Source organism: Schistocerca nitens, chromosome 6 (genome assembly GCF_023898315.1).
Source record: "Schistocerca nitens isolate TAMUIC-IGC-003100 chromosome 6, iqSchNite1.1, whole genome shotgun sequence".
In the NCBI taxonomy this organism is placed as follows: domain Eukaryota; kingdom Metazoa; phylum Arthropoda; class Insecta; order Orthoptera; family Acrididae; genus Schistocerca; species Schistocerca nitens.
Window position 1 is genome coordinate 366,990,352 of NC_064619.1, and position 12,095 is coordinate 367,002,446.

Here is a 12,095-nt window from a genome sequence, read left to right on the forward strand (position 1 = left end):
TTGTTGTGATTCTTCACATTATAACCTCTTTGCTTTACCCACTGTCAATTATTTTGCTGCCCAAGTAGCAAAATGTAGTTTCCCCATCAATTCTTAATCTTATAATATATCAGCACCCTCTGATTTAATTCCAATACACCTTGTAGCATTTGTTTTACATTTATACATGTTCATCCCATTACCTCACTGTCCATTCAATTAAACTGATGTCTGCCTCTGACACCTGTGGTGAGTCTTTTCCAGTCTTCTGCAACCTCCTCCCCCCCCCCCCCTCTCTGCCCAAATGAAGGAACTATTAGTTCTCTGAAAGCTAGGTAGGGTGACTCTTGGAGGTACTACTTGATTTTGTGTCGATATCTCTGTACTCACCTGATCAGATATCATTTTCTTCCTGCCATTACCTTTTGCTAAAATCCATTATATCAAAATTCAATCCATTCATTTCTGTTTTCAAACTCTCTGACTTACCAATACGACTAAGGAAGTTAAAATTCCATTCTATGACCCATAGAATACCACATATGGATTTTCTTCTGAAGGCACTCCCCCAAGTTGGCCCAACCTGGGCAGCCCATTTTATCTCCTGAATATTTAACTCAAGAGAATGCTGTCATCACTATACCAAGCAATAGGGCTGCAGGGCCTTGGAGATTATATGACTTATAGTTACCCCTTGTTGAGCTGTGTTCCATTACTAGCATGGCATGACCATATTGGCTACTATTAAAAAGCCAGATCAGTCAATCATGTAGACTATTACCTCTGCAACTGCTTTAAAGCCTGCTGCCCACCTCCCCCCTCACAAGGACTCTGGCATCTCTACAGATAACATCGCAAATGGTTATGCCTACACTATGGCAATCTGTAATGTTAAAGCATACAGGCAACACTTCTATGACAAATTCCATAGCTTGTTGGAGGCCTATCAGTAACAAACAAATATTGGTGAAACAGAATAAAATTTTTTTGCTTTTCACTTTTTAATATGAAACTGTTCTATCAAGAAAGGACAGGAGAGTCCACTAATATCAATAATGATATGAACATGGTATAGAGAATGACAACTTACTTTAACCATGTGTTCTTGAACACAATCTGGTGAACTGCTTCCAAGAATGGAGAGAAGTTCATCATCTGATACAAAATAAAATCGAGAAAATGCATTTCTTTTAGAGTCCAAGAAATCATTGAGTGACTTTTGGCAACGTTCAAGACCAGCACTCAGACCCTGCAGTACAGTCAATCGGCCTTCCACCAGACAACATTCAATTACAAGTGGTTTCTTCGCTGTTTCCAGCATTATCTGAAACATAGATCCACAGAGAGGTAAAAGCATAATTAAATTTCTAAATGAGATATAGGCAGATCAATGAATAGCCTTATTTTTATTATTTTTATAAACACAATCAGAGGGTGACGCTGACAAACCGTATTACAGAAATAAAAGTAAGTTCAGATTGGGGAACCACATAGTGTGCATCCATTCCTATTATTAACCTACATAAATTGATTTTAATTTTATTTCATCCTGTAGGGTTACACCGAGTACAATGAGCATACACGCAAAATGGGACATATCAAGAATACAGAACATTCAGTATCACATATTTCTTAACATGCAGCAATTCTGCTGAAACTTTCAACTATCAAAGGTGAATCCATAATTATTTTTTTCTGTTCAACATTGCACATGTGTTTATGTTTCAAACTGCACAAGCATGCATGCATATTCGCACATGCATAATTTGTTCTAATTTGGGGGTGTGGATCATAGTGCATTCCTTCCCAGGTTTTGCGTGTAATGGTCCGCCTAGTCATTGATATCTCTAGTTGCTGTAATCGCACTATTTCACTCCCATTTACGGAGCTTGTTAGCACTTGATGTTAGGTTGGCGCCATTACAATGTATTGTATTGTAGTAATCGCTGCTGCTTGCTGGATCGCTGCTGTGTCTCGTTGCTGATGCTGGCTCTAAATCTGGTTGTCTAGGGTAAAAACATGAGGTCCCGTGTTTTTCATGTGCTTTTGATGATAAAGAACGAGCGAAACCAACACATATGTAAACATCAAATATTTATTACTTTAGTGGCCATATTAATTCCACTGTCCACCAAAGACCATAACACAACACAAAGTAGTACTTCCTTTACATGTTCTTTGCATTGTTTTGCCAAACAATAACACAGAAACACACTTCACCAAAGTGACATTCCGACTGCCCCCGACTGCTTCCGACTGCTCTTTCGACCCTTCTCGCTGCTTGTATTTATAACATTGTCAAAGAACTACTAAAAAGAGATATAGTTTATGAGTCACACGTACATCTGTTATCATAATTTGTGCAGAAAAGTTATTAATTTGCATCGAGTGACATAATTTAACATGTTATGAAAATGACAGACAGATTTGTTGACTTGACAGAATAATTCTCTGTTACAAAAAGGCCGTTTTTTAGAAGTTTGTCAATTGACTTCTCTAATTTGCATAAATAAGTAAGTAACATGAATTATTAAGAATTACATTGGTTTTCGTCTAAAATAGGATTGATTACGTGAATACTGAGTGAAAACGCTCCTAGTGAACAAATAGGTTTCACTGGGTGATTTTTATTTAAGGAGATCCAAAATACCTAAGTTGGCCACTATTTTTCGTACTTCATATTAATTATTTAAGATGAACTTAGTGTTTTTACATGATGACATTTGCTGTATCAGTGATCAAGTGATATTAACTTTTGTGTGGGTCAGTTATTCAGTATAATTTAATGGGTTGACTGTTTATGGAGACATGTTATGCAATCATTGTTAACATACACAATAACTTTTCTATAATCATAAATACTCATTAAACTGGTTGAATTTGGAAGGGGTCGCATACTTCATTAAAGTAAAGCCTTTAATATGTTCCGTTACATGCGGGAGATTTACGATATTTAGCAGACAACAGGCAGCTGGTGCCCAAGTTTGTTTCATTGGGTTCTGTGTTGTGGTTATGCTTTAAAGAGATTTAGGTGAAATGATGCCTGTTGACTCAAAAGAATAAATACTGAAATTTAAAGATGATCACAGACACAACAAAGTCCTACGGAATTCCACTTTTAAAGATCATTTGAACAAAACTTTGAGATGCAATGTCCTGAGAGCCAAGAATGGGTCTGGCCAGGCAGAAATTAAAAACAAGAGAAAAAGTAATCAGTATTTTTTTCTAAAGAATAATACAAGCCTTGAAGCAGGAAACAGAGAAACAGCAGCCTAGTAATTTAAGAAAAGTGTATGTAAAAACTGTGGGTGAATATTCATGCTTTGGAAACTCAATAGCACAACAATTGAGGATCCTGACTTCTGGACTACTAACAATATATCACAGTTGGAGCTCCTCAACTACTAGAAGTTGAAATTCAGGATATAAATGATAGAAAAGATACAAATTTGTAAATCATTACCTCTGTTGTACTGGAATCTAGGGTCTACGACATTCACCAATTTGTTGAGTCCAAGGATGCTAATTTACTATCTTTTATAATTGAATTTGAGTAAACAATTTTTTAAATGAAATTTAACTTGTAAATGGAATGAAGTCTTGTAACAAGGAAAATTAATGTTACCTACAGGGATGAAAATTTGATAATCTCTGAATGTAGTGTCAGGAAAAAATAATACACCAAATAACCACTAAGAAAATTCCGTAAGTATTTCCTACTTTCAGGTGTAATCACTAAAATGCTTTGGTTTGAAAAACAAAATAAATAGGGCAAACTGATACATGAACTGTCCATTGCCCTATGCTAAAATGCTATTCCCATCCTTACCACTGCAGAAATTGGATTACGCATAACAGTATCTTGTCAAGAGATAAAAGTTCTCAGTTTTCCATGCAGGAAAGCAAAATGTTGCTGTGTCAATCTTCTTAAATTTGCCTACAAAACATCACCGTCACTTTGTATTCCTCACATTTCGTGTCTCTGTCACTTAAGTACTGTTTTGCTGACAGCTGCCTCCACCATGTTTTCAGTTTTCTATTGCATTTAATCACAATAAATGCAGAATAAAGTGTTCAGCAAAGAAGTGGATGCACAGTTGACTGTCTAAACAAGGAGGCAAGATGTGAATGCATACAGTCTCCTCTATTACTGATTTTTGCACATGCGCTTTTGTTTCCAACCATCTGTCCTTACACATGAGAAAACAGGCATAATGTGACATATCTTAATGATTATATACAACATTATTAACAGATTGTAGTAATTAGGTAATATTCAAAGCTATAACATTCATTTTCCACTAGATACTCTTTAAACTTGTTTTGAAACATATTGATTTGTACATCAACCTGTAGGTTTTTGAGTAGATTTCTTCTTAATTTGATGCCTGAGTACCAAAGTTAGTTTCAAGTTAATGTCATATTCTACTTAAATTGGTTCTCACTAATTTTGTTTCCTATATATTTGAGTTTCTCCAGACTGTTACTTCATACGGTCCAAAGGGGACACACACACACACACACACACACACACACACACACACACACACACACAGCATACTGAATGGACCAAGATCCACATAGACGCAATGTTTCCTGACTTCCATAAGCCATTTGACTCAGTAGCACATATGCTATGCACCATTATCAAAATTATGACTGTTTGGGTTATCAAGCGAAATTTGTTGTCGGAGTGAGGATTTCTTCATAGGGAGGGTGCAGTATGGTACTTTGGATGGAAAGACATCAACAGATGTAGAAGTAGCTTCAGGACTTCCCCAGGGGGTGTGAACATTTTAGTAAGGCAATTTCTAAGAGTAACAATGTATTTTTTGAAATGCTTGCCACACAACCATTTTTATATTGTGATGATAGTGTAGTACCAAAAACGGTAGCAACAGTGCACACACTAGGGTAATGTGTTAGTCTCTTGCTATTCACTTTTTATATTACCGATTTTACTGACATTATCAATACTAACGACACACTTCTCACAGATGATGCAGTTATCTATAATCCAGTACTGCCTGAAAAAATTGACTCAAATATTCAATCAGACCTCGATAAGAGTTTAAAGCAGTATAATGATTCACAGCTTGCATTAAATTCATAATTTTGCACTTACAAAAATGCTTCTGTCAGAGCATAAAAAAGGTGAATATGGTCCTCTTTTCCCAGAAACGAGAAGAACCAGCTGCCACAGTCCTAATTCTGCATTACTCACCAAAAAATTTGGCACATGAATATATTTGCATTCTTTGAACACAGAATGTTCTAAATGATTTTAGCCAGTCTAATAAATTAATTTTTGTCAATTAATTAAGTACTATGAAATTTGTATCCTTGATCTTGATATATTAGAGTCAATGGATTAATTTCATTCTCATTTCATATGAAACAAACTCATGTGTGTGCCTGAACAAATTCCCCAATCTAATATAGATAGGACCACAGATCAAAGAAGTCGATGGCCTCAAAGTAATAGGCTGCTTCTTAATGCAAAAAAGACAATTGGAATAACCTTCCACACTGCCCAAAACAGAAATCCATTACTACCAACTATATCACTGAAAAAAATAATGTTAAACTTGAAAATGAAATAAAATTTTTGGGGGTCACTATTACTGATACGCTCACATGGAAAAGGCACATTGACGTTACCAGCACAAAACTTAGTAAAGTATGCTTCACGATTAGATCAATAAGGAACGTCACTCACACAAGTACTCCAATCACAATACCATGCACTCTTTCACTCTGTACTTAACTACGGAGTCATCTTCTGGGGCCAAAATTCTGAATCAATTAAGATATTCAAACTGCAAAAGAAGATAGTCAGAACAATTATGTTCAAAAAACAAAGAGACACTTGTAAACATTATTTAAGAAACTAAATATTTTGCCCCTCCCATGCCAATATATACTAGAATTATTATTCTTTACCAAAAAAAGTATCAACAAAATTAGCAAAAATATGGATTACCACGATTATGACACAAGATCAAAAACCTCTCTAAGAATACTTCCCCACTCAACTAAACTGTACAGTGATTAACCATGTCGATTTTTTTGTTTATATATTCTTTGTCGAATCTTTTGGGAATTGGATGCAAAATGACATTTGTCTTGTTTCTGAGTTGCAGAACACTTGGTAAGACGTTATCAATGCTTTTCACAATGTTGTTGTAGGAGCCTTCAATATCGTTTGACTCACATTAATGTAAGAGTATCACTCGCATTCAAGTCTTTTGCTAATTTGTCAATTTGATTAAAAACTTCACGGACAGGAGCATTTGGTTTAATAAAACTCTGAATGTCATATTTTGTGTCTAGTTTTGTCTCCAGAATGTTTCTGCAGTACCTGCCTTGGTTGTCACTCACTATTATAACTTTTGGATTCCATACTGCATTCCTTAACCCATAACATTGTTTCATATGTTCAGGTGCTTTATCTTCTGCAACACTATTGGTATGATTCATTACAGTTTCATTTTCGCTGATTGCTGTGTAAACACTGCCTTCAGTTACACTTACACATTGCACTGGCTTTTTACCAGCTGACATTAGAAAGTTTCTTTATCTGAAAGTGCACTTACTTGTTTAGACGCACTTTTTCTGGATACCGTTGGCATTGCAGACACATTATAACACAAGTGCACCTTTAGTTGTGATTTTAAATTGTGTGTGTTCCACACACTTTTTACAGTACACCACTTTTCACTGCTTACATATTTGCTTGGTTCTTGTTCTAACTCACTGATTCTCACTAACAGAACATTTCTATCCTCTTGCAACACTTTAATTATTTTGTCTTTCGATGTTGACTCTGTTACGAGTTTGTGATCTCCATGGGCACCAAAACACAGTTCATACCTTTACAGTTATTTACTTTTACGGCACACAAGTAGCACAGATTGTCTTTATCGCCAACATTTTTTACACATTTTGCACATAATAGTCTTGTATTTATATCAGTTTTCGTGAGCTTTGAATATGTTACAATTTTACTCTGTGCCATCTTGTCTTGTTCACAATTCAGTTTAGGTTTCCCCTCTCCAGCAGGGTTTTTGGCATAGCAGCATGTATCAGGACTTTTGTCTTACACTGTACATCAGCAAAGATAACTGGACCACATTAGTGCTGAGAAAAAAACAATTACATTTTTTCTTGGTAGCTACATTCACACAAAATGGGCTTGTTATTTGAAAGAAAATCTCAGGTGTTAACTAAAAATAAACAAGGAGCCATAAAATTAATGTTTTACAAATAAACACATCCAGTTGTAATACCCTAAATAGGAAGCAACTTTGATTCCATCATAAACCACTGTGCACAGCAACTATAGATTGTAGGGAAGGAGAGGCACATAGCAGTCAGTTACAATACCATTAGTTTTTATTATGCTTGGTAATCTAGATTTTGGCTATAAATAGCCATCTTCAGTGGTAAAATACAAGGAAAAATTACAGGATCAAAATTAATTTACTATAAATAGAACATAAGTAAACACCATGTTATTCAATAGCAGCTATCCACTCTTGTCAACATACCATTTGTGTTATGATTAAACAGACTCATGGCAGTTCACATCACCATATGCTCTTACAGGCGTATAGGCAGAAAGACACTGAGGTTTTGTTTACAGCAAGTACAACAGCCTTAGTTTACATCATGTAGTACAAGTAATGGCCTCTATATTATGAATTAACTAACATAGTTTTGTTCCAGTACAGTAGTTAAAAAAGCCTTGTTATATGATATCTAAAATCAGAAAGGATATTTACATATCACTTTGAAATAATCGAGAAATGCTGAATTAAACATACTTTCTCATATCTTAGTGGTGGAGCAATCAATCAAAACATATGCAAAGGATTATTAATTAGTTATTTACCTATCTTAAACAAAATTATTACATCACTTTCGAAATAAAAATTAAAAGATTTGTTGAAGACTGTCTTGATAAAATAGAGTTACAATTTACAATATGGTTATAATTATATCACAATACAGTTATAATTTATTCATATGTTGTCTTCCACTTTGTTGGTACTGTCCAATGTGATATCTAGTTTACCACCAAACAAGTAAATTAATATTCAATTTTAGCTTCAAGAATAGGTATAATGGCAGAGTGTTTTATCATCTTTCAGCAAACACCATAACGCAGTTGCAACTACACTATATGTTTATGTATGAACTTTTACATCAATAGAGGGCATTTGTGTGTTTTATTAAATATGCCTGATTAGATCAGTCTTGTCAGTTTGATTATTTTACTATAATGTTAACAGATGTTTATAAGAATTGTCTGTAAATTCTTCATGTCTGTTATATTAAATATTTAGTGGATCACACAACCACTATAATATGAGTGACTACACTAGGTTTCAGCTTCCGATGAATTTCAATTTCAGATACTGTATTTTATCAAGACACTCTTCAAAATCTTCAACAGATCTTTTTAATTTGTTAATTTTATTCTAAAGTGATGTAATAATTTGTAAAAGATAGTTCTATGAAGTGATTAATAATCCTTTGCATAGGTTTTGATGGGTTGCTCCACCACTAAGCTATGAGAAAGTACATTGTAATTTGACATTTTCTTGAATATTTCAAAGTGATATGTAAATATCCTTTTTGGTTTTAGATATTATACAACAAGGCTTTTGTAACTACCATACTGAAACAAAAGTCCATTAGTTAATTCATAACATAGACAGTTTTACCAGTACTACATGATGCAAACTAATCAAACAATGGAAAATCCAGGATGGAATGTAACAATACGAGAGAAGGAAAGTTGCTACTCACCATATAGTGGAGATGCTGAGCCGCGATAGGCACAATAAAAAGATTCACACAATCATAGCTTTTGGCCACTAAGGCCTTTGTCAGCAGTAGACACACATACAAATGTGCACACACATACTCTCGTGCAAAAACAACTTGCACACACATCTGCAGTCTCAGAGAGCTGAAACTACACTGCGAGCAGCAGCACCAGTGCATGATGGGAGTGGCGACTGGGTGGGGGTAAGGAGGAGGCTGGGGCGGGGAGGGGGAGGGATAGTATGGTGGGAGTGGCGGACAGTAAAGTGTTGCAGTTTAGACGGAGGGTAGGAGAGAAAGGGGGGAGGGGGTAAGTAGCGGAAAGGAGAGAAATAGAAATAAAAATAAAAGAAATTAAAAGACTGGGTGTGGCAGTGAAATGATGGCTGTGTAGTGCTGGAATGGGAACAGGGAGGGGCTGGATGGGTGAGGACAGTGACTAACAAAGGTTGAGGCCAGGAGGGTTATGGGAATGTAGGAAGTATTGGAGGGAAAGTTCCCAACTGCGCAATTCAGAAAAGCTGGTGTTGGTGGGAAGGATCCATATGGCACAGGCTGCAAGGCAGTCAGTGAAATCAAGGATATCATGTTTGGCAGCATGTTCAGCAACAGGGTGGTCCACTTGTTTTTTGGCCACAGTTTGTCAGTGGCCATTCATGCGGACAGACAGCTTGTTGGTTGTCATGCCTACATAGAATGCAGCACAGTTTGTCGGTGGCCACTCACTGCTTTCATCTAGGCTTTGAGGTCAAAAACACCACAGCTGTCAGCAACTAATGCTGCAGTTGCCTACACACACACACACACACACACACACACACACACACACACACACACACACACACACACCACTGCCAGTTGTTGCTTGGATAGTGAACACAGATTTTCAACATGCAGTAGCAGACTGATGCAGCCAAATTTGCCAATATGGTAGCAGATAATGCTGATGCTGACAATGAGCACATGCTGGGTGATTGTAAAGGTGAACAAAGTCCAATGGAACTACTAGTGAGTGTGTTTGTGAAACTATATCAGCGAAAGAATAGCAAAAAGAGAGAAAACTAAGTAGTTCCTTCTTAAAATTTAATCACTTCAGTAAGATTAAACATGGTCAGTAATATCTTAATAGAAATTAAAAAGCTAATAATAGATTTAAACAAATAATTATGCTGGCAGATATTCCATTAAAGTAGAGAGTTTAATCATAAACTGGACAGTTTAAATAAAGAATTAAATGGTCGTGCAGAAAACTTGAGAAATGATTGGAAGATCTTATTGCAGAGTTGAGAATAATTTAAAACTTACATTAAGAGATCTTGGTTTAAAATAACATATGTTTGAAAGCGGAGGCACAGAGCAGGGGAACATGGTGTACAGTGAAACATGGGGCACAGTAAAACAAAGCAGTTTTCCCACAAAATTTTTGAATCTGACTAGTGGCACTATTATTGAGTAAAATGTGAGTTAACTACCTGCTATTGATTTAGTTTCAAAATGGCTGCCATTGAGTAGAGCCATGTTGAGTCAGAGTGTTTTTTCCTGATAGATAGTAAATTTTGCACATTTTCTGATAATCTGTATTGCATAATTTTACTGGTGTTTATAGAGTACTGTGTTATATATTTGAAAACAACATTGTCTGCAGTACAGACACAGGTAAGTAACATTAATGTTAATCAATTAGTTTTTAAGTCAAAACATGGTGTTGGTTATTCGGGTATGTGAGGCACATTGAAACATGAATCATTGAGGCACAGTGAAACATTTCAGTCTGCCCCCATATGATTTAAAAATACATTATTATTGGCAAACTAAGATTTCTTAAAAGTAATTTTACCACATTAAAGTATATTTATGTCCCTAATGTGACCTTTGATGCTAAAAATGTCTTATTTATTTATTTAGATACGAAAAATGTGTCATAATTACAAAAGAACTACAAACATTGGTTCATCTTCTGAAGATTCGATGAAAGAAGCTGTCAAATTTATCCAGAGCAGAATGAGTATTCATGCAGCTGCTGTAATGAAAGGTGTGAAGTATCCAACTCTTTTTCAGGTGTGTACGTAAGTCAGAAATCTACGATGATGAACAGGGAGAACTGAAGTGTAGACTCAACTATAAAGGAGAAAAGAGATTTCTGTTGAATGGGAGAAGATATATGGAGAGTACATTCTACAATGTTCAGAAATCTTATATGGTCTTTCAACTGAACAGTGTGGAAGTTAACCTATGAAATGGTGGTTGCTCTTGAAAGTCACCACCCTTCAAATTGTGATGAGTACAAGACAGTGAGTGCTGATTGGTTTAGAGGATTTTTGGCAAAGAATTCAAAATTAAGTATTCACACACCAGAGGGATGTAGCCTGTCTAAGGCCACTTCATTTAACAAATCAAATGGTGAGACATTTTTCAGTAATCCAGTCACTTTATAAAGGTTGCCCTGAGCTTGCAACTGGATTCAGAGTATTTAATCCAGATGAAACTTGCACCAGTATGGTACAAAAACCTCAAAAAGTAGTTGCAGAAAAAGGTGTAAAACAAGTTAGTAAGAGCATGAGTGCAGAAAAAGGAACATCTGTGACAATGTGTTGCATTGTTTCTGTTAATGGCAACTCAATTCCATCTGTGATTATTTTCCCTAAGGTTTACTTCAAACCTTTTATGACTGACCATGCCCCTCCTGAACTCTAGGGCTAGCTAACAGTTCTGGCTGGTTGACAGCTGAGCTCTTCATACAGGTGGTGAAGCACTTTATTAAACATTCTACAATTTCAAAAGGGGAACCAACTTTAATTCTCTGTGATAACCAAGAAAGTCATTTATCAAAGTGTTAGAAGTAGCAAAGAACAATGGAGTCACAGTTCATAAGTTTCCACCAATAAGCTGCAACCTCTAAATATTGGTATTTTTAAGTTGTTTAAGACATTTTATAATTCTGCTGTTGACAATTGGCTTATGGAACATTCTGGTCAATCATTCTCAATTTATAATGCGAGCTGTGTAAATGTAGCTCGTCAGAAAGGAAATGACACCAACCACCAGGATAGCATCAGTTCATATAACAGCAATTTTAATTTTTCATAGACATGTTTTCACAGGAGCAGACTTCCTGGGTAGTTATGTTACTGACTGTTCTTTTGAAGCTTTGGTGAACAGGAGTTATTGTTGATGGAAAATGAACTCTAACAGGAGGCTTCATGTGCAAATGAACCCACCTCATCTAAGGAAAATTCACAAGTGTTCAAATATTCTCCTGAAAATGTCAGTGCTTACCATAAGGC

General features: G+C 35.8%; 1 protein-coding gene across 1 annotated transcript in view; it reads right to left on the reverse strand.

The window, feature by feature from the left end:
• Positions 1–12,095, reverse strand: part of LOC126263364 (dynein axonemal heavy chain 10) — a 1,742,213-nt gene that overhangs the window by 916,910 nt on the left and 813,208 nt on the right. Inside the window, exon 29 of the mRNA XM_049960456.1 lies at positions 1,070–1,303. Within this exon, the coding sequence (XP_049816413.1) occupies positions 1,070–1,303 (234 nt within the window). The remainder of the gene's footprint in view (positions 1–1,069; positions 1,304–12,095) is intronic.